The 24,826-nt window shown below is 35.4% G+C and overlaps 1 protein-coding gene across 8 annotated transcripts in view; it reads right to left on the reverse strand.

Moving 5' to 3' along the window:
* The window catches only part of Rasal2 (RAS protein activator like 2), a 330,973-nt gene that overhangs the window by 69,442 nt on the left and 236,705 nt on the right, over positions 1 to 24,826 (reverse strand). For 7 of the 8 annotated variants that reach the window (XM_074047357.1, XM_020154241.2, XM_074047356.1 and 4 more), the window contains one exon: positions 22,026 to 22,132. In XM_074047357.1, coding sequence (XP_073903458.1) covers positions 22,026 to 22,132 — 107 coding nt within the window. Of the gene's footprint in view, positions 1 to 22,025; positions 22,133 to 22,867; positions 23,622 to 24,826 lie in introns of those variants that run through there. The other variant, XM_074047360.1, reaches the window with a different exon arrangement.

Consider the following 24,826-nt stretch of genomic DNA (forward strand, 5'->3'; position numbering starts at 1 on the left):
GCAATAATGACTGGAATTTTACCAAATTAATTTCAGACAACAAACCACAAATCCACAGAGAACACCAGAAAGCATATATGTTAAAAACAAAACACAAAACAAAAACAACAACAAAACCACATTTTGGAATATTTCAAACCACAGAAAATCAAAGATTAAAAACTGAGAGGGGCTGATAGACTGGCTCAAGTGGGAGAGCATCTGCCTAACAAATGTGAGACCCAGTTCAAACCCCAGTGCTACCAAAATGAGTGTTTCACTACATAGTAATGTAACATTATATTATGTTTGACTACGTAAGGCAGGCAGCACAAGTTACAGTGGCATCTATACAAATCAAATCTGGTAATAAAATAAAAAATCTTGTTTAAAAAAAATCCTAAGAGAAGCTGGGGTATGTTGGGGGGAGGGGATCATCTTATGTACAGAGGAATAATGATAAAAAAACCCTGCCCTTCAAAAGTGAAGGAGTGAGAAGTAAAGATTTTTTTCTGACAAAAATTGAGAAAATTTGCTACCATAGACTTGCTGGGAAGAAATGTTAAGAGATGCTCCTTAAAGAGAAGGAAAACAATATAGGTAAGAAACTTGGATCTGCATAAAGAAGAGCATTAAAGAAGAAATAAATGAAGGTAAAATAAAGCTTTTTATTTTTCTTATTCTTAATTGATTTTGATGATAATTTGTTCAAGATAATAATAGCAACAAAATATTAGATTATGTATGTATGCTTATAGATAAGTAAAATGAATAACAGCAATAACACAAGAAAGGGGAGGGAGATATAAGGATTATTTTGTTATAAGATGCTCACACTACTGTGAAGAGGCATACTGTTACTTGAAAGTGGACTTGGATTAGCTGTACACTTTATAGCATACTCAGCTCTAGGTTCACAAAAAAACTCATGAAAGGACCAAAGATTTCCTATCTCTCCATCTCCCCACATGTATGGCCACTCCCACTATCAACATCCTCCACCAAAATGGGGCATTCCTTATAATTGATGAGTGTGAGTCTACAATGACATTATTATTACCCAAATTCCACAGTTAATATTAGGAGTCACTATTGGTTATGCACTCTATGGTTATGGACAAACACAAATGATATATCCACCATTACAGTATCATGCATAGTATTTTCATTATTCTAAAAATTCTTTGTGTCCTGCCTCTTTACTCATCCCTCACTATCCTTGATCCCCAGTTCCTGGCAATTCCCGATCTTTTTACTGACTCTATAGTTTTATTTTTTCCAGAATGCCCTACAGTTGGAATCATACAGTATATGTAGACACTTCAGACTGTCCTCTTTCACTTTGTAATGTGCATTTTTCCTCCAGATCTATTTTTTCCCAGTCTCTTTTTCACTTTTAGCAGTTTCTACTGAGATGTCGTCAAACTTAGAGATTGTTTCCTCAGCTGTGTCTGCTCTACTAATAAGCTCATCAAAGGCATTTTTCATTTCTGTTACAGTGTTTTTAATCTCTAGCATTTCTTTTTGGTTCCAAAATAGAGTTTTCACTTCTCTGCTTATATTTATTGTTCTTGCATGCAATTTATTCATGTGAACCCTTAGCATACAAATCATAATTATTTTAAATTCTTGATAATGTCATCTGAGTCTGATATTTTCTCCATCTCTTTAAACTATGTTGTCTGCTTTTTAGTATGCCTTTTCTTGATAGCTGGACATGATGTACTACATGAGGTGAAAGGAACTGTGGTAAATAGGATTTTTAGTTATGTGGTGGTGTGGTGGATGGGGATGAGCATTCTACAGTCCTATGATTACATCTCAGTTTGGTGAGTCTGTGTCTCCGGACGACTGTGAACTAATGACTTCCTCAGTGCTTCTCAGAACTCACTCACCCCATCTGTCTGGCTTAGATGGGACAAGATGGGTAGAGAGAGCTGGGAAATACTCAGCTTGAGTATTTCCCTTCTCCCAGAATAGCTAAGTTCTGATTAAAAACCCAACAGATTAGGCTGGGGAGAAATAGTTTGTCCTGAGGGCAGACCCGTTTAAGGACAGAATGCTTTGGCATATTTCAAAAATGGTTCCTTTTCTCTTCCCCCTGCTGAAGGCACGAGAGATTTTTCTCTGATATTCAGTGTGAGAACCTGGTATAGTTCCAGAGGTCAAACTCAAAAAAAAGTGTCCCTCCACTCCATTACTAGGTTCTCTTGGAGTTTTTAATCTCTCAGACTTCTCCACACTGAGCCTCTAGCAATTCATCAATTAACAGTTCAAGTTTTCCTGTGTGGAAATAAGAAGTTTTGTCTTTAAACTTTTGAGAGATGGGATAGTGCCATATCTATTTTAACATCTACTATGGTGTGTAAACTTTAGCATTAAATATATATGTATATATATATATACACACATATGTATATATATATATATATATATATATATATATATATATATATATATATGTAATTATCATATACATAATTTAAGGGAAAGTTTAAAGTTGCACAGTGGTCAGTTCATGGAGGTTGTAAAATCTACTATAAAATACTTTTCATTTCCTTGATGTAACTAAGCATGGTTTTCACCTGAGACTATTGTTTCCCTTCTATATGGTACAAGTTTTTCATTCTCCTGTACCCAATATTCAGTAGTACCCAGGAAGAGCAAGCTTGTATTTTCCTAAATTAGCCTGACTGTTTCTAAACAATTACTCCATAAAATCATGATTTGGTGTAAAAGTATATTCTTTGAGGTACATAGCATCTTATTTAGCATCCTTTATTTATTTCTCTTTGTTGCTCTGTTTCAATCTTTACTTTTCCTTTATTCACTAAGGAGTTTAGCCCCTAATGTGGAACATTTTTCTGGCTCTTAACTCCTGATATCATGCTAGGTAATAAGCAGATAGTGATAGTCTGGTCCCCTAGCTTAATAATTCCTTGACTTTAACAACCATTCTCCTGTCTTCCAGCTACCTGCTCTTATCATCATTCAGAGGTGCTCCATTTTAGATACCTTAAATAATACTATTCTTTTCTTTTTTCCTAAGCATATTTCTCTCAAAAAGCTCTTTTTCCACTGCCATGGGCTCTTTAACCTCACAGAAACCCTTTTTCTTCCTTGTCCCACTTTCCCTTCCTGTTCTCTTTTCCTTCTCTATCCAACCTGGACTCCATGGCCAATCATCTGAAGCTATTCAATCACCAACACCCTCCATTTGAGTAATGATCAGCTATGCAAAATCGAAATCAGATGAATGTTTAAATCTATCTTTCTGGTCTCATGACCAAGCTCAGTAAGACCACATAGCTCTATAGACTGATACCAGCAGAAGTTCACTGTCTCTTAACTTTTCTTGTCTTCTACTGTCTCTCTGACCTGGATCAACCATACTTGAGCCTATCAGCAACATTATCCCCTCCTGGGGAACCTCAGAGTATATGCCATGTTTAATTGCCCACTTCTTTCTTCTGGGTAATTCCTCATGTATAGGTCATATGCTTCGTACCATGCAATACTACCCTGGCTATATTTGACAGGACCATTGGTGGATAAGTGACCTAAAGGTACCTAAAAGCATTTAACAGTGGTGCCAGTAAGAGTTCTGCCTATAGGATATGGTATCATCTGATAATTATTTATTACTCTAGCTCAATCTCTGTTCTTTACTTCATATTTTATATGTTAGCAACTCAACTAAGTTTATAATTCTCCACATCTGCCATGTTTCTCTGTTATTGCTCATATTCCTTGCTTTCTCCTTGGCCAAATCATCCTTTTAGAATCCTGTGTAGGCATGATCTCTTCCAGGTATTTTCCTCTCCCTTCTTCCCTCGACAAGCCAGATAAGCACTCTTACCACTGAGCTGCACATCCAGCCCCTAAGGTGTCTTTTATTTTTTTTGACATGCCCTAACCTTGCTCCAGATTAGATATACCTACTGTGTGCTAGCCTTCATTCAGCATACTTCATGTCTACTTATGTGTTCATTAGTCTTTGCCACTAAACCCTGAACTCCTTAGGGCAGGGACTAAATAATCTTTGTATGTCAAGTGTAGGTATGATATCTGGCATTTAGTAGGAGTTCAATAAATGTCTTAAAAACTAAAATAAAAAAATTTTTTTCACTGAAATGAATAAATGATATCTTAGTATATGTGCTGTGTAAATGTCATCATGGGAAGAGCAGGGAACTTTAATTCAGAAAGCATGGTTTTGAAGCCTGGTTCTAATTTTTCTTAAATGGCCCTGGACTGCTCACAATTTCTAAGTTTCAGATTCTCACCGACAGAAGTTTTTAAAAATACTCCTCTTAGAGCCATCTTAAAAACAAATGAACGCAAAAGATTTTTATTTATTTATTTTTATTTTTGCAGTGTGGTAGCACTTGTCTTTTATTTAGTTATTATGTCCTTATTTATTGTTGATCTCCTCCCATTAGTTTGTCAGTTTAACAAAGGCAAAGACTTCTGATTTCACTACTGTGAAACAAAGTCAGATAAAGTGGGTTGGTGCTATCAAGTGCTCAGGGTAGACCTCATAGAGAAAGACTGTATTTGAATAAAGACTTGAAGAAAGTGAGTTAGTCTGAACCTATCAGATGGAGAAGTATTCCAGGCAACAGACACAAGCTGGGCAAAGATTTAAAGCAGAAGCATGCCTACCATGTTCAAGGAAAAGCCAAGAAGTCAGAGTGGTTGGGATGGAGAAAGTGATGGGAGGGTAATAGGAAATGAAGTCAGAGAGGTAGTAAGGTGGTGGTCCTGGCAGTGAGGGTGTGAGGGTTGGTAGTATACAGATTATGTAAAGACTTCACCTTCTACTCTAAGAGAGGAAGCCATGTCCAAGGAAATCAACAATGAGAGTCAAGACATTTTTGTTGTTTGTTTTTTGCTATGTAGCCCAGACTGGCACTGAACTGGCAATCTTTCCGCCTCAGGCTCCAAAGTGCTGGAATTACCACAACCCACTGAGCTCCTGCTTTTTAACCACTATGTGATACAAATTCTTCACATTCTAATTCCTCTTCAAATATTCTAAGCACTATAATATAACTTACTTTCTCCATATGTACCATATTTAATTTGTGTCAAATCTTAAAGAATTCTTATCTTACAAAGACTTAGGAATGCAATATATATAATCCAAAATATGAGGAAAAAAGAAAACAAGTAGAAAAAACTACCCGTGGGACATGTGACTTATAAGAATTTGCCCCTAGGTTTTTTACATATATTTACAATTAATTATACTAAAGTGAAACCTTATTGAAATTACTTTTATATGCAACTGATCCTATGGTCACTGAGTTAAAAAACACCTTAAGTATAAAATTTAAAAAATAGATGGATACCAATAGGAAAATGCTCCTGTGTCTTATAATAAGAAAAATGTAAACGATCCTTCTGTAAGTTTACTACAAAAATCCAACAATGGAAATAAAGGAAAGACCATAAATAAACTGACTTCATGCTCCTGACACCACCCTTATCTGAAGGCATTCTAATAAAACACTGAAAACACCCTCTACCTCATTAAATTTTCCATCAAAATGCTGTTGCTACCATCTATAATTCTTAAAAATAGTAAAAGGCTCGTATTTAAAAACTACATTGTCATAGCAACTGGAAGTACTAAAATGACTTAATTAGTTGGTGTTCACTATTTCCTTGAAGATAAGGCTTAAAATTAGCAACTGTCAGTGAAATATAAAAAGCAAATGTTGCCTTTCTCTGGAGCTTGGTTAAACGTTAAGATAATGATAAGAAAAGATGTTCACCATCTGCAAATTGGGAGTAACCCCGGAAGACTGAGCTTGGCTATCTGGGCATGACTAGTAGCTGAAATAAAACTGCTGCTATGCAACCAATCTCAGAAGCCTCAGTGGTGTAATAAGAGACGTGGACATGCCGGCGACCTGGCACTGCTGCTGCTCCCTTAACACAGGAAGAAGTGAGAAAGAAAAACGTGTCATCACCTTTCACACAAAAACGGAGGGATGTGCAACAAAACCCTGTCACAATTTTGTTTGAGACTTTTTATAGCAGAGACCACACAAGGAATTAAGGACAATATTACAACAATTCTAAGTGATTAGGAAATTTTAATAGCATCTCCTTGAAATGCCATTTTGTTAATTAGAAAGGACTCAGGTGTGAACTGTTTTCATTCTTGCTTTTCGAGTTTCAGTTTAATTAGTAAATTTATCTATATGTTTTACATATTTTACTAGTTCATTTTATTGTGGAATGTAATGATCTGAGAAGAAAGTCTGTGTCATATACAAACCATTCCCTTTCATGTTTTCTTAGTATAATGTAGGAACTTATTAGATGTTCAATAAATGTTGACTAAAATATAAGTATAAAAATTAACAAGGAAAAGGGAAGGGAAAGGGCACCTTAAAATGTTAAACTCTACTGTCCAGTCATCATACACATTTTACTTAGTTTATCTTCATAATTGGAAGCCCAGAAAAGATAGGGAACTCTAAGTGACAATAATAACAAATAACAAACAGTTGCAAAGTGCTTAATAATTAATGGAGCAGTTTTAATATGAGTAATCTCTCCCTAGTAGTTGGGTTTTTATTTTGTGTGTGCAATTTTAAGATCAAAGACAAAGAGAAAAGCTTCTACCATAAATTACTATTATTTTTCTAGCTGGGAATTGACAAATCTGAGTCTTTGGCTAAGGGACAGTGAACTACATTTTTTTTTGTTTTGTTGTTTTTTGCAGTGCCGGGGATCAAACCCAGGGCTTTGAATGTTCTAGACAAGTGCTCTACCACTGAGCTACATCTGCAGGCCAATGATCTAAATTTTAAACAAGCATTCGATGTGATTCTTCTTTTATTAAGCAAAGTAAAACTTTTTTTTTTTTGGTGGTACTAAGGTTTTGAGCTCAGGGCTTCACTCTTGCTAGACAGGTGCTCTACTACCTTAGCCATGCCCCCAGCCCACAGTAAAACTTTTTTATTTTTAATTTCATTATTTTTACATTTACTCACATGTGTATACATTGTTTGCCCTTCCCACCCGCCACGTCCCACTTCAGGGCAGAACAGGTTCTGCGGTTCTGCCCTCTTGTTCTCCAATTTTGTTGAAGAGAAAACATAAGAGATAATAAGAAAGACAGCATTTTTGCTAGTTTGAGATAAAGATAGCTATACAGAGATATTCCTACTGCTGCTTCCATGCACTTGTATATTGCAACCCACATTGGTTCATCTCTACCAGAGCTCTTCCCTACTTCCTGGTCCCCTTTCCATAGTGGCCTCTGCCAGTTTAAGATTTCTATATTCGCTCCTTTACAGTGAGCACATCAACCACATTCAAGTTTTAAGTTTCCTTCCCTTTCTCTATTCCTCCTGTGAGCATTCTCCCCTCAGTGTGTGACCCAGGTCCAATAATATTACTGCATTAGTTTTAGGTAATCTGCATATGAGGGAGAACGTGTAATTTTTGGCCTTCTGAGCCTGGCTAACTTCGCTTAAGATGATGTTCTCCAGTTGCATCCATTTACTTGTGAATGACAAAATTTCATTCTTCTTCCACAGTAAAACATTTATCATAAGAATTTTAAGCATACAAAGCATAGAAATAAATAAACACATGACTATTAATCAGATTAAATATTAACATGTTGACATTGCTATATGTTAAAATATAAAAATAAGTAATTTGTAATATGTTATAACATGTTAAAACATTGATATGATAAAATTTGCTATGGGGTAAATGGGAAGGTGTGTAACATACTTCTATAACTAATAATATACTTTATTTTAGAGATTCATTTTCATTGACTAGAACACACTTGTAAGTTAATTTCTTTTGATTATTCTTGTTAAATTATCTCAAGCCTTTTACTTTCAATTTTCATGCATTATGTTTTAAAGTATCTTTTCTTTTAAAATGAGTTTATTGAAGTATAATTGTAAAAATAAAATTCACTATTTTTAGGTTTATTGGTTGATGAGTTTTGACAAATGTCTATCACCACAACTGAGATACAGACCATTTCCATCACCCAAAATTTCATGACCCTTTGTAGTGTCAATTTCTTTTGGTTATCTTCAGCTCCTAAAAAACACTAATCAGAATTGTCCCTATAACTTTATCTTTTCAGAATGTAAGATAAATAAATTATGTAGTAAGTAGGCTTCTTTCACTCAGCATACTGCTTTTGAAATCTATCCATGTTGTTGCCTGTCAGTAGTTTGTTCCTTTCTAGTCCACTATAAATTTGGTTATACCAAAATTTGTTTCTCCATTGGCCAACTGATGAGACATTTAGATTGTTTCCAGTTTGGGCTATTGAGAATAAAGCTGCTGGAAACAGTTGCAAACAAGTCTTTACATAGATATGGTTTGGGACCCACTGAGTTAAAAACTTGGCTGGAAATTACAAACGAGTAAGATGAAGAAATAACTTTCCGAGGGGTAAAATGTTAGCAGTAGGAGTGGGGAAGAATACTGACAAAGGCAGGAAGGAACCCTGAGTTTTTCCTTTATATCTGATGTAATTCAGAATTTATTTTTTTCTTTAATATTTATTCTCTGTGGACTCGAATAAGATCACCATGGTCTTTGTTAGCCATAAGAAAATATCACTTCAGTGACAATAAGGAACTGAGGTGGCCTACAGAACTATTTTTTAGCTACTGAACTTTTCCCCTTTAAGCACCAGATAATGGTTTGTTTTAATAATTTTGATGTTTTCCCCCCTCAGATATATTAGATATTTAGGTTTACAGAAAATTTGGAAAAATAGCACAGAGAATATTCCTTTGCCCAGCTTTGCCTGATTTTATATAACTATAGTACAATTATGAAAACTAAGAAATTAAGCTTGGTACTATGCTAACCTAAATTACAAGCTTAATTGTAATTAAGTTTTCCACTGTATTAGTTTTCTGTTCTTACTATAACAAATAAGAGCAAACGTGGTAGCTTAAACAGTACAAATTTATTATCCTATAGTTCTGTAAATCAGAAGTCTAACACAGGTCTCTCTGCTAAAAATCAAGGTTTTAGTTAGTAGGTCTGCATTACCTTCTGCAGGATTTAAGAGAGAATGTTTTTCTTGCCTTTTCTACTTTCTAAAGGTCACCCATATTTCCTTATCTTGTGGTACTTTCTTCCATTTTCAAAGTCAGCAATGTTACATCTCGGTAATTGGATAATTTTCCCAACTCAAGGTTATAACTTTAATCACACCTACAAAAGTCCCTTCTGAAATATAAAATAACATATTCATAACATACTATTGAATTCATGAATTCAACATTCACATTTATAGACTCCAAGTGTTAGAATGAGACAGAATGACCCAACTCTCCCTGAGGGTATTTGACAGTTAAGCACTGTTAAATACTGCTAATGTTTACTTTTACTGTAAATAAGCAAAACTGTTAAGTAGCCCTCAGCCCCTTGAATGATAGCCCTAATATTCAGCTGTCTTGAGGGGGGACAATCAGCTGGACTGTTATCACTGCTGCTTTGAACACTTCATAGAGGCCTATGCAAGCTGCAAGGAATACTATAATCTTGCTGGATGAAGCCACAACTTTTGCTTCTGGAGGCCTTGCTCCAGTCACAACTGCTCTAGTTTGTACCAGTGCCAGAAAACTTCGCTTCAACCATGACAAATCTCAGTGATCTCTAGATGACTTCACCTGCAGCTGCTCCAGAGGACACTGACCCTGTCTGCTCTGGACCTGGTAACAGCAGTCCTTAGGGGAAAGAGGACTACCCCTAGTGAGTCTGCAAAAATCTCATGATTGTCAGGCCTATGATTGCTCACCATACTGTGATTGGTGAAATTATAATATGTGCATATGTGCAAACCATCTCACTCTCCTTTTCCACCTATATAAGTAAGCTGTTTTTCAGTCTTATCAGATTAGTCTGGGAGGCTTCTCTGCTGTGCACTGTCCCTCATATCCCAACATTAGGTCCCAATAAAGGCTTCTCCTTACTTTCTTCTTTTGCTTACTTGTAGTCTTTAGCAAGGGTAGAGTAGACAGAGCTGTTGCACAAAAAGCAGACAAGAACTCAGGGCTTCCTGTTCCAGAGAGTCACTGGGAACCAATGATCCCAATACCCAAAGCTCTGAGCTAGAACACCACAGGTAACTGAGAGGTTCAAAGAGCCACCAAGGGCTGATGGTCCCAATAACCAGGGCTCAGAGCTGTAACACTCAGAAGTAATTAAGAGCCACCAAGTCTTGAGGGCCCAACACCTGATGCTCAGGGCTATAACACAAAGAGGTAGCTGAAGAGTTCCAGACAGTGCTGGAGGGCAGAATCTGCAAGAAGGTAAGGAGAGTGGAAATACCAAGAAGGCCAGAGACAGTGGAGAAACTGAGACTACACAAACTGAGGGACTGTGAAGAGTCAGAGGTGGAAGCTGAGAAGGACTGACAGCTCTGGTTTCTAGAAGAGTTGAACTGAGCCACCAATGATTAGAGTCAAGGGTCCTGACACCCAGAGCTCAGGAGCTATAACTCTAGCCACTGGGTGTTCACACTGTAATTCTACAGCAATAAGCCCCTCACCTGAACACACAGAACAATAATCCTCCAGCTTTGAAAGCTTGAAGCCATAGCCTCTGTTCTCAGTGCTTAGAGGAAGCACAGCTGTGAGCCTCTGGAACTCAGAGCCATCAATGCTATAAGGAACTGCCAAACAAAGACCTTGCCATGTGTAGAAAAAGAAAGATTTACTGGGGACCAGACTGCCGGGCTGACTCTCTCGGGTTCAGAGTGCAGCAGCTCGGCTGGAATGAGTAGTGGGCTTTATAGAAGGGGCCACACCACAGGGGAGGGAGGGTGTTCTTCCGATTATCTGTGATCACCAGATAGAATGGGTCGATATGCATAGCTAGTTGAGAAGTGGGAAGTTCCTGTGGCTTTGCAAGCAGGGAAACCAATCAGGGAGTTTTACAAGCGTCCTAAATCAGGGGAGAGTCTGGTTTCGGTGTTAGCCTCGGGACTCTCTAACCACCCCAAGAATGCCAAGGACTTAACAAATGTTATCCACAATTTCTATCTAGATAGACCAAAAGCACCCCCAGCCAGCTGTTTGTGACAGCATTCGTTGTTTCAGGAAGGGGCGGGGATTGTATTATTCTACTTTGTATGTATACAGTAGTTTATTTTCTTCAGTAGGTATTTGGATTATTTACAATATATTGAAATTACAAACAATGCTTCAATGAAAATTTTTGTGTATATATATTTCCATATTGGTGGAGGTGTATCTTTAGGGTGGATTCTAGAAATGAGAATGCTGAGTCAAAATGTGTTTAGAGTGTATGTTGTCTTGCCAAGTTCCCTGTAGAAGGGCTGTACCAATTTGCCTCTCCATCCATAATTTGTAGAGCATCTGTTTCCCACAACCTCAGTTTGGTCAAAGTTTTGGTCAGCCTGAAAGGTGAATGGTATCTCCACATTTGCATTTCTCTGAATATAAGTGAATCTGAACACTGTTTGTATATGTTCAGGAAAATTTCTATAGTTTAAAATAGGTTGCGAATATTGTCTCGCAGTTGACTGGTTATCTTTTAACTTTTTTTTTTTTTTTGGTGGCACTGGGGTTTGAACTCAGGGCTTAATGCTAGCGAGGTAGGTGCTCTACCACTTGAACCACTCTACCAGCCCTATGATTTTTTTTTTTTGCCATGCAGTTTAAAAAAAACATTTTTTGTATAGTCAAATTTATTAGTTTTTTAAAACTGCCTTTGGCTTTTCAGTAATCATTATAGAGATTAAAGAATTCATCTATGTTTTCTTTTAGTAGTTATATGGTCTATTCATATTTTCTTTTTACATTTAGATCAATTCATTTAAAGTTGATTCTTATTTAAAGATGTGAGATACATATTTAGTTTTATCATTTTCCAAATGGTTACTCCCTACACTACTTATTTCAAATACCAGTTCCTCAGGAACCCATCCATTCTCCATTTCTGTCATAGGACCTGGCCCTGCTCACTTCTGATTATTTAAGACCTTTTGTTTACACAGCTGTTTTTCTCTATCTTGACCTATGATTAGCTCTATCCTTATTTTATATCCCCTACTGAATCTCAATGCCTGAAGGCAAACAAAAACACACAAACTGAGCTCATCTTTATATTTCTGCAATGTTTAGCACACAGTGGGTTACTTAATATATCTGCAGAATGCTAATGATGATTAACTTGAATTATTAAGAAAAACTCAATTCACCCAAGAAAGCAGGGAAATATCTAATATGTTTGAGGGGAAAAAACCCCTCAAAATTATATATAAAAAAATGAAAAGGAAAAGTTCAGCATTTGGAACATTTACTTTGGTAAACCACTTCAGTTCATTATCGAAGTGTATGCTTTCTTATGACTCACAGGAACTAAGCTGATTTTACTCAAGTTCAGAGTATGAAAATTAAGGACAGCAGCCTTAAGGAATAAAATAATGAGAATCAATGGGTGGAAACTAAGAAAGAAGATGGGTATGGTGGTACGCACCTAAAATCCCAGCACCTGGGACTCAAGAGGTATGAGGGTCTCCAGTTTGAGACCAGTCTAGGCTACAAAGCAAGTTCAAGACCAGCCTAGGATACACAGACTCCTAGACCCTGTCTAAAAAACCATAACAAAAAATCCAAACTAACTCAACAAAAATCCCCAAACACTAAGAAAAAGAATATTGTCCCTAAGTGAGGTCTGTTAGTCTACTGGACAGTCTCCCAGAGGTAATCATAGAAGCATTAGAAAATATCATGTAAGTAAATGTAAAAATGATAAAATAGAAAAAAAGAAAATATCATGTAAAGGACATTTATTCATTGTCAGGGGAGATGAACTAGATGAATTTAATTGAAGTTTTACATCTTTCAGTTCTAGGATTCTAAAAATAACAGTATCACAGATGGAGGGAAACTGCAGCCTATAGTTACTTAAAAAATAAAATTCTTACTGTTTCTGGGGAAAAAAATGCACCTAAAGTCTATATTATGGATGGTGGTAAACAAAAAGGTATAACACAAATCAAAAACTTACTCATTACTAATGTCTATCAGAATATGTCTTTTTTGGGTATAGAACAAATGGGGGAAAGAAGAAAAACATTTTATTAGGCATATATATGTGTATGTGTATGTATGTATGTATGCATGTTTGTATGTATCTATCTATTTACAGATAACACTTCTAGAGGGTATTTCCTAAAAGCTACAAACATTTCTTCCATTATGAATTTAGGCACCAAATATTAACAAATTGGTTCTTAGTAGAGAGTCTCTTTTTCATCTGCAGGCTCTAAAGATCTTATAATATTTATATAACATTTCATTATAAAAAGAAAAGAAACTAAAGGACTTGGAGGAGGTTAAACAATTTGCTCTTGGTCATACAAGTGAAATGCTAGTGAACATACAGTTAAAAAAATACAGTTCTTATCATTCCTTTGCCTATTCTAGGTACAAATACTTAAATACTAATAATATTAAAACCATGTCCTGGTACTCTGGCAAAATTAAAAAGGTAGGGTGACACAAGTTTTAGATCACATGGTCAGAGGAGTTTCAAGTCTTTTTCAATTGTTGCCATCAGATTTTCATGGAAAAGTGCCCTCTGAGTAACAATGGTCTCCTTGACTGCAAAAAATAGGAGCCTAAGTGGTTAGGAGAGATCAACAAGTTTTGACCTTTACTTTTGCTGGCATTGTTGTCTTTCTTTTCCCATTTAACTTTTAAAGAGTTGAGAGCCAGACAACATTCCTACACAGCCAGTTATACCTTGAATGAAAAGCAAACTCATAAGAAAAGTGATTCTCATGAGTCATTCTTTCTGTCATTATGCTTACAGAGCATCCATAGAAAGAGCATTTTTTCTACTTACTACATTCCACCCTTCTTAATTCTATTTCACTTAACAGATTAATTGTAGAGTCTTAAAAAGTACACAACACTGATAATTCAAAAACTATTAGCTAATGATGACAATACTGTAGCATATGAGGTTAATGTATTTGTAATTTGCACATCTTATATAATCATAAATGCCACCCATGCATTTAAGTTTTCATAAACATATTAGGAAAAAGAAAAGGTCAGGGCTCAGGTTATAAGATGAATAAGATATATTTTGAGTCTTCTCCACATATTTTGTTTCTAAATTGTTTTGACTGCCTGAAATGTATAAAATATTGCCAAGTGTGCACTCTTAATATGCTTACTTGTAAAATATAAGAATGGATACATGACTATGAACATTTAGTAACATAAAAATTAAGAAGGTGAAATAAAAAAATCAAACATTTAATATTTTCTTTCTATACCCCGACTGGATTACAAGTGTTACCCACTCACCCCATTCTGGAGACTGTCAACTAGAATATCAAAAACCAGGGAAGGCAAGTATATAAATAATAATCTTATAGCATAATAGTATCAGTGCTGTAATGGGTACCTGCTCACTACTATGAAAAGACAGAGAGGTCAAGACTAATGTGTAAAAAAGGTAAGGAGACACTGGAGCTGAATTTTAAAGGATGAGAATACTTTTAGGAGGTTTCAGGAGGAATGGAAGGTGGAATCCCTAGGCAAAAGTATACGGAGAGCTGAGAAAAGGTGCGGGGATACTTAGGTTTGGTGAAGACAGAACACGTGATGTGGACAGGAGAGAGCTGGAGGCAGAGGTGCAGGTACTGAGTATCAGGAAGTGAGCATGGAGGGCAGTTAAAATACACTTAAGAGTCTCTTTGTGAGTTAACTTTGGTGTTTTTGTTCTTTTTTTTTTTCCTTTTCTTGAGGGTACTGAAGTTTGAACTCAGGACCTTAAAGGAGAAAACAAATCACCACATCTCTCTCTCTCTCTCTCAAATCCAAGGTCAATCATTAAGAATTTTGAGATTGCAACCACAAAGCATTAAACCCCATGCATAGTGTTTTCTGAGTGCATCAGAATCATGCCTTATCAGAATGCAGAGGACTTTTATGTTTGCCAAAACAGCATCTCTTTCTATTTCCTCAATTTCTGCTTATTTATGTGTTTAGTAGTACTGGGGTTTGAACTCAGGGCCCCATGCTTGCTAAGCAGGGGCTCTACCACTTGACCCACTCTGCCAGCCTAATTTCCTGATTTTTTTATTATTAATTCATGGTGATATGAAAGTCACAAAAGAAACTCTTAATACGAGATCTCAGCATCTTCCCATTAAACAAGCCCATATATAAGAATGGAGAGGCAGACTAGATACAAAGTGGAAAAAGGCAAACTATTTTTATACATCAGTCTACAGAATAAATAATAACTTATGCTATATAAGATATTAATCATTCTTAAGATTTGAAAATTAGTTGATAATTTATGAAACTTCAAAAAAAATCTACATATATGACACTACCATTATTTGCTTTTTTAAAAAATTAAATGCTATACTTCCTATTTCCACAACCTTGAATAAAAGTATATGGTACTATATTCCTTACAGCAGGCAAAATTATGGTAGCTTACCATTAAAATACAACTGTGCAAAGTATCAATAATGACTACCTAAAATATTGCAGAAATTACACAGCTAACATATAATACAATGTGTATTGGTATTTCCCTTTTGCATTCCTCCTCAAATATATTTCATTTCATCTATTATACTGGAAACATAATCACTTCATTTTTAACCCATATCAAAAAATATTAATAAGATTTTATGTTTTTATCCTGTCTTTGTAAACTTTGTGTTTTAATTTTTAACAGGTTTGAGATATAATTCAAATATGGTAAAATATACTCTTTTAAAGTGCACAACTTAGTGTTTTTGTATATTCAAAACCTGTACAACTATCACCATAATCTAACTCTCCAGAGCTTTAAGTGAATTCATCTTGTCTTTTCAAACAGCCCTCTTCCCCTGGATCAGTTGTAATCTTGACTAGGTAGTGCTGCTGAAAGTCTATTTCTAGGAATTACCCTAGATTGAAGAGGATTTTCATTATTTTTTGATTCTTTCAAGTTCAAATCAAGGCAAAAATTTTCCACCAAGCCTGCTCCCTTTTCCTCCAGGTATTTGCTAAACCCTATTTTGTCCATTTAAGAGGTTGTATCTAAGCTTATTCCTTTTTCCTATGCCCCAAAGACTCTCGGTTCTAAATTTTATATTTTCTAACATATTTATTGTTAAAAGATTTAAAAATTATATTCACCCTCTTTGCAAAATGATTTAAATCTAAGTTAATATTTAATAGCTTTGGAACTTAGTTTGCAACTTGGGTGCTATGAATTCAATATCATTATTTCATACTTAAGACAGATTTTTAGGCTGGTCAGAGGTCACTGGGTCAGAGTAAAACAAGTACGTTCTAAACTTAAACTGGTAAAATCCGAACTGACCACAACAAACACATAAATGAGCAGCTCATATGCAATGTGGCAATTTACATGTAAGTAACAGAAGGCCACTGAGAAAACATCACTTATTAGTCAGACTTGAAGGTACAAAAAGCAGCACTGATGTTTACAGGGAAGACACTAACTAAAATAAGTTCTTAATATTTTACCAATTATGTAGACAAAGAGTTTTCAACCTTGTTGCACATTAGAATCATCTGACAACCTTCTAAAAAATACAAGACAGGATCCCTCTAAGCTAGGGATCACTATGTGGTATGAGATGAAGTCTAAGCATCAGTATATTTTTCGAAGGTCCTTATGGTGCTTTTTGTGGATAGTGAGAGTTGAGAGACACTGGTTTGGACAATGAACACTTTCTGGTCTTCTTAAGTGGGTGTGAAGCCCTGTCTCTTATTTAACTTGAAAAAATACTTAATCTACATTTTATTTTCCAGAGCTTTACTTTCTTCTAAAAACTATGCCGAGGTTTTGTCTTTTGACAGTCTTTTGTATCTAGTATATTTATTTGATTGGGAATGCTCAGGTATCACAGTGACAAGAGCACAAGGAGGGTTACATAAGAATATTCAGCTATCACCTTAGTTCAACTATGCTTTCTGGTTGTCTTGGCATATTTTTTAGTGCCTGAATTCTTTCAGAGCTAAGCTTGAAGCTAATACAAATGAGGCAGCTGTGACTGCATTGTGTTGTATTCACATGGAAGGCCAACTCAGAGCACTGTGTTATGGAAATGAGAACACTAAGCTGAGCAGCACCTGGCCTGGAACATAAGCAGCTCCCTCTTTGCCAATGCTAAATTGATGGCATCAGCTAAGTTGAAGTGATACAAAAATCATAAATACTGAGTTACTTTATAGAGTACAAAATAAGAAGCCTGTTCTAAAAACCAGACACTGTGAGGTAAATATACAGAATTATAAGACACGATTACTTTCCCTTTATGAATTAAATGTTAAATATCTAAAATAAGTTATTTGTTTACTGAATTGTTCCTTACCATCCCTTTAATATCATTTAAATATAGTCATTTTAGGATGCATAAAATATGCAAAGGATGTTTTTTTAGAGGAAGACACAAATATACAGAAAAAGCCTAGCAAGATGTTAAAGAAAAAACAAAAACAAAAACAGGATCTTTTAAAAGAGGCAAAAACTATTCAAATGACTAAAACTATTTCTGAAGGCTCTAAGTCAAAACTCACAACTGCAAAAACATTGTGAGCTTACACTTATAATATAGAAAGGGCTCAAAGAAATATCGCTAGGAATAAATCATTAAATAAAGAATTCTGCCTAGTTTCATTTTCCAATAGAAGTAGACACAGTATATACTACATAAATAAAATACCATAGTACTGAATCCCAAATGTTAATTTAAATCTCTCTTTGTTGAGGAAAAAAATCTAATCATTCTGCACAGGTACACTCATTCCAAACAATCTCTTATTAAATGTTATCAAATATTTATTATTATATTTGACTACAGACATTATCAGAAATACCAAGAGAATAAGTGTGCAATAAACTCATTCTATTTGGGTCCCTCCATAATTCATGCATATTTTATCCACTTAACAATTACTTGTTGAATGTTCAGTATGTATGAGGTGCTGTATTACTCAATTGGGATGGTTACAAAGATGATTAGAACAGATATTCATTGTTTAATGAGGGCAGACACCTATAAATAAACAATCTGCAGTAGGAATGAAGGAATGTGTGAAGAAATACGGAGAGTGGAAGAACAGAAAAACTACCCTGCAGATTACTGTTTTTTTTTTTAATGGTTATTAGTAGATAAAAGTAAAAACACATTTAAATATTCCTAAAAGAAACAAGACTTTGTCTTAACCTACAGGCTCAGTAGTCATATTAATTCCCTCTTCTCTCATTTCTTATGTTCTTATACATTAATATGCTGCTTTATTAGTTACCTATTTTAAGTTTTTAAAAGTATAACTTTTGTGAGTGAGGAAGACAAAGATTTTGGGCTTCCCTGCTATAGTCATTCTTCTTTATCTGACATCAAGCAGCAGGATATGAGCAATTTCTAGTTTTTCTAGGATCTCCTTAAAGCTAATCACTACTGTAGAAATATCAATAGTATCAGGTTGAGGAGTGTGTGTGTATGGGTGGAGGGAGTGGTGTGTTTGTGCTCTGGGCTGGCCTTTTTAAACTTATTTTTTGAAGCTGGGATTGAACCTAGGTACTTGTACCTGCTAAGAATACCAGCTGCTGGCCCTCTATTGAATGAGAGACTTTTACCTATCACTTGAGTTGAGATAATGATAACAAGAGGAAAATGGAATCACTTAAGGGAAGAGTCATGTAATTTAACCAATACTTCATACTACTTATACAACTTGGTTTAGAGCTTTTGAGCGAAAGACAAATATTTCAATAAATACATCTTTCATGTTTTGGCAGCTAGCATTTGTTTAGTTGCCAAACAAATGCCATTCAGTCTTCCCCAAACTTATCTTTCTAGTCTCCTTGCCTGCCATTTTTGCTCACATACTTTTCAAGTCCTACCTTACTGAATGAATCCTTTCTATATTCCCTGGAAGCATTAATTATCTAATGTGTATCTTTACAAAATGCTATTCCCTCAGCCTATAGTAGTATACTTCCTCTGTCAGTTATTTTCTTTCAGATTTTGAAAGAAAATACTGTTCCTTGGGAAAGCGTTGGCTTACACATTGTGCTACTAACAACTTTTGTTACCATGCTCCGCTACTTCTTTATGAAACTGGTCATTTTTCTATCCTTGTTACTTGACTACAGTTTCCCTGGGAGTGGAAAATTCTGTTTGCATTCTGTTTCCCAGTACCAAGCATAATACTCCAGGAAGGTATCAATAATTGGTGAATCACCAATACTATGCTCAAAGTAAGCTCTCAATAAGTATATGAATAATTTCAGTCAGAATTTAGTAAAATCTATTTTATCTACTCTCAGTGAGTGTGAAAATGAAGTTGGAAAGAGTAAGGCCCTTTTAGAGAGTATAGTGTCAGTTCTTTTGGGAGGACACTTGATAAGCAATGAACCTACTGCTCACCATTGTAACAACATCAGAATCTAAGAACCAGAAGTACTTGGGCTAAAATATCACTTGTGCCGCTTTGTAAAGTTAAGATGGAAGTGACTGGCTTCACAATACAATACAAATAACTTGAAGTTAAATAGTTCAAAGTGTGGCTCGTTTTTGCTTTCCCATATTCAGAATCCATTATGGTATTAATTACAAAAATATTTTGTGCTCACCTGAAATGAGACATACTTCTAATCAGAAATCTATTTAATTTATGTAAGTCACATTAATTGGTGGTATTACATTAAAATTTTAAAAATAAGAAAATGTCCTCCTCTAGACTTTCAAGTACTGTAGTGTCTCAGTTTCAAAATATGTGTATTTTGGTTTACCTTAAAAATATAATACCACATATCTTCAAGATTTCAAATATTCCCAATGGATACATATAATCACATAATATACAGAGTTACACCTTGACAAAAGTAGCACAACAAATATAACTTCACTTTTTCTTAATGATTCAGGCCCATTATTATCAAATGTCAATTTCTATATCAAGCACCATACTGAAATATAATGATAGCCATAAGGGCTATTAATAAATGCAAGGCTGTTTGCCTTTATCCTTAATGAATTCAGATTGTTCTTAATGATTTTCTTTCATTTTCTGTTTCCTCCCTCCACTGACATTTTTTTTTCCTGATCATCAGTGTGTTCTGATGATTATTTTTTGGAAAGCTGTCTACTGAGGGCCTGTGAATGGTTAAATCCTCCTAGAGAGCTAAGTGCATGGGTTTTTCTGGCTGTAATTTGCTAGTCAAGGGCCCTTTCCTTCCCTCATTATTTCTATGACTACTAAGTGAGTACATGGTTTTTAAGTAGCACTAGCTTTTATGTATATCCACATCATTGCTTTTTTAACTTTTATTGAAGAATGATTAGTTTTATTAAGATAAATCTTAAGTTAGTTGCCAATTTATTACTCAGATAAATAAAAATTATACTTTTGAATTCAAACTTAGATAGACTAACCATAAAGTTCAGACTTTATATAGGAGGCACTTTAAGGTTATGATATTGCAGAAAGATTTTTCACTTATGAACTTTTTTAAAAAAATCAAGACTTCTTCATTTGAGTACAACATGAAAACTCTAATTTTAAAGTCAATCTTAATTCTGACAAGTATATCACTAAACTCTGTATATGTTTCACTATGTTGGTATCTTGCTTTATCAGGAAAAGAAGAGGAGGAAGGGAAAGAAAAAAATGCCTTTTCATTCTTAAAAAAATAGGTAGCTATGTCTATGGAACAAAAAAACAATAGTAAGAGCACTAAATCTGATGCTTTTAAATTCTTGTCATAATTTTTTCTTTTTTTTTGCGGTATTGAAGGTTAACTCATGCTTCCCAGGCAGGCGCTCTACCACTTGAGCCATGCCCCAGTTCCTGTCATAATTTCCTTAGACTACCAATCCAACACTCATTTGTGATTTTTAAACATGAGAACATCTGTAAAAGTTTGAATGATATCACAAAAACAGATACCGGCAAATTCTTTACACTCTTAAGGCAAAAAAAAAAAAAAAACAAAAGGAAATTCTGTTCCTCAGTTGATACAAAATAAAACACCTATTTTGGTTAACTTACTTTTACACTTCAAAAAAAAAAGTTCTACTGAGAAGGTCACTCCAGGGCTGAGCTTAATAGCATGCATGTATCTTTAATCTTTGCTACCTGGGAGGTGGAGACAGGGCAATTGCCATTTGAGGCTAGTCCTGGTAAAAAGTTAGCAAGACCCTATCTCAACAATCCCAGCTATGAGGGAAATAGAGGTAGGGTGATCACTATCCAAGGCTGACTCAGGCAAAATCGTAAGACCCTATCTGAAACTAAAAGCAAAAGGGCTGGAGGCGTGGCTCAAGTGGTAAAGTGCCTGCCTGCCAAGCATGAGGCCTTGAGTTCAAACCCAAGTACTCTCAAAAGAAAAAAATCTATGTTACTTAAGAGTTGTATCAAAAAGGTCCAAATCAGGCCTGTACCTCGTGGTTAACTGACCATCTATAGCCATTTTATTTTAGCATTCTTTTTGTCAAACTTTTGTATTTGTTATCGATTCTCAGTATTGCCTGGTCAATTTAAGTTACTTTCTTTCAGGGTATACCTTAAGCATCGACATGGTTATCTAAAAGATAGCTTAAACAAAACACAGGTTAGGTCTTCAATTAGAATTTATAATTTAACAACAACAAAGAATTCACACCAGTATCTTCATAGAACTGTGCGAGGTTTTAGCTAACAACTTTGATAAAATAACATCTGCAAAGATTTGCACTGTGTAGCTTAGAGGACTCCAAATTTATTGTACTTATTTTCAGAAATATCCCATAAGCAAAAATAATATTCTGTAAAATCCAATAAACCTTAATACTGAAAGTAAAAGACATTAACCACAGTTAATCTACACAAGTTGGTAACTGTCCTTTAACCTCAGTATTGTAAAGAAACTCATTACAAAAAAGAGGAACAAAATGTTTAGAACCCTTGGTAGCTATTTCTAATTCTAAGAAAGGAGAAAAGTACAATATTCTTTTAGAGAAAAGAAACACTTACTGGTACTTTGAAGGGTGAGGTATTTGCAGTGTCCATGGAGTTGGGTTTCTCTGATGTACTGGTCCCTGAGATACTCCGTCTGCGGGGGGACCTTTCTGCTGGCACTTCTGGAAAAGAGAAGGAAAGTTGAAATATTAAGAACCCCAAAATTAAGGTCTTTCACTACATTATGAAATGAGTTTACTTTAAAGATGCATTATATTTTTATTGCCACATAATTTGTCTCTTTATCTTTGTGGTATTTGAATTATAAAGTCATTAGAAAGACGTGATCTGAGTTAAGATCTGCTTTCGGGTAACAAATTATATCTTTACCTGTACACGTATAAAAATAATTCCCTCTACTATCTTTAAGTTCATTCAATATTTGCATCATGTACCACATGAATCTACCTCTCTACAGCAAGGTAGGTGTTAACAGAGTCAAAAGAAATTTCTAATATCCTTCTGAGCAAAATACAGTCTAGCGTTGCATATGATTTGATGGTATTGGCCCAAAGGTCAAAGTTCGGATCTGTGCAGGTAAGAGGATTCACCAGACTGCAACAAAAGGGCTATAAGAAGACTGAAAGCTGCTGCCAGGATAAAATAATATATATGCCTATGCAGGTATAAAATTAGATCAGCATCTCCTTGTTCTGGCAATATGACCTTACTAAGATCTTGCTCTGGAATCATAAATCTGTTCAAACTGACCTAACAAGTTTAGCATTCTGCAGATGATGTGATATCCAATTTAAAAACTGTACTCAGGCTACATTTTAAGATTTTTCATGTATACACACAGATATATATACACATACACATGCACACACAGCTAACAGATATATACATATTAATACCTTTATCACAACTGCTTCCCATCTCCACTTCAACTGACAGACACATAGGAATCCAGCTTCTCAGATAACATTAGATAATCTCAACACGGACAAGAAAAAAAAAAACAAAACCAAACCACAACCTAAAAAAGTATTCTGTGTTATCTTCCAGATCTTAAAAAATAAGGAGCAAATCGTGACTCCGGAGACTGACATTTTGATTCCAGCTGTTCTCCCTTTAAAAGATAGATGCAGTTTAAACTTCCATTTCTGTTCTCTTGGCCCCTGGGATCCGTGCTACTTCCACTTAAGAGAAAGCGTTTTTTTTTCCCCTTGCTCTACCCCCTCCCTCTCTACAGCTTGCAGAGAGAGAGCAAGCGAGAAAGAAACACAGGACTGCAGCTATTCACTCAATCAATCGTCTGACTGCACATCCTCATTAGTTACTTTTAGGGTATTAGCAGGCGTCCAACCACTGCCTCCCCCAAGTTGCATAAAATTTCACTATATTACACTAATCTGCAGCAAGGAAAAAAAATTTGCTGAAATTTATACCCAGCCAGTGCTAAAAGGACAGACACCATTTTACACAGAACCAGTAATGCACACAAATCAATGCCTCCTAAGAAAACCCAACTGGAAGTGCTTACCCTACTACTATTTGCATGCTGGACACTGATCTTCTTTTCCATGACTAAATGTATCTTCTCAGTGGCATCTTGAGCAGTAAGATATAAGCCAAATTGCAACATTCCTAATGACTGAGAAGTTCACAACACTGTGTCTTATACGCCTGCAGTACAGGACAGTTCCATGCTATTATTGTATTTTAAAATTATGACCAATAACTGTAAGTCTCTCAACTTCTCCTTAACCATCAGCAAGTAAATGAACCTTAATGTACAAAGCCATTTCAGAATTAGGCACACATGACTTCTAATGCACATCTCTGAAAAACGGCAGTATAATTAGCTCAGATTCATGGAAATGGCATGAAGGAATTTAAGCAAATCAGCTTGTTGGTACACACTGAATGGAAAGAACTTCAGACTTCAAGAATATGATTTTACATACTGATTATCCAAGTAAGGTGATTCTATAATGGGAGGGGAGAGGGGAGACCAGTGGGGAGAGTTGCTGGTGAAGGTAGAAGAAAATGTCATCTTTTCTCTGATAATTATCTATAAAGGTTCTGTAAATTCTTATATCAATTTAAGATACAGGAGACTGAATATTACAATTTAGCATATTTTAATCACTGAATAATTGACAGTGGAACTAAACTCAGATAAAAATAAGTTTCATTAGCTAGGATAAAATGATCTAGTAAACAGTTTCCTTAATATGCAATGTTCTGGCTAAGGAAAAAAACTGAAACTCATTTCCTTACTTTCTTCCAAACATCTAATTTTAGTTTTAAGGCATATAGTTCATTAAGTAAGTATTTCAATGCTTTAACTATCTGAAATTATACTGGCTGAAATAAGCACCTGTAATTCAAACTCCAATAAATATGGCTATTTGTACTTTTTTACTAGGTCCAGAAAGAAGAAAACTATCCAGGATCAGTATTTTTCAGAAGATTCTTGCTGTAAAAACCAATGTCCATTGAAGAAACAAGGTAGCGCCCTTAGCAAAAGTAGAATGTAACAACCTGCTGGATTAGTCACAGGCAGGCCTGCATATTAAACTGGTTGTGCTACTTTTTTTTTTTTTTTTTGGAGACAGGAGTCTTGCTTCAAACTTGCACTTCTCCTGCCTTAGCCTTCAGAGTGCTGAGATTACAGACACTCATCACCATACCCTGCTTGTCCTCTGCTACCTTTAACTTAAATTTCTCAGCAGAAAAGAAAGTTGCTACTAAGCTCTTAAAGCTGTATTACTGCTGACTTGAAAGGAAAATTTATACTAGTTCCAGCAGGCCAAAATTAGATAACTGTCTTCCCTACCACAACTTGTGCTACACGCTTTTACCTGCTG

The sequence above is a fragment of the Castor canadensis genome, chromosome 11, assembly GCF_047511655.1.
Source record: "Castor canadensis chromosome 11, mCasCan1.hap1v2, whole genome shotgun sequence".
Lineage (NCBI taxonomy): Eukaryota > Metazoa > Chordata > Mammalia > Rodentia > Castoridae > Castor > Castor canadensis.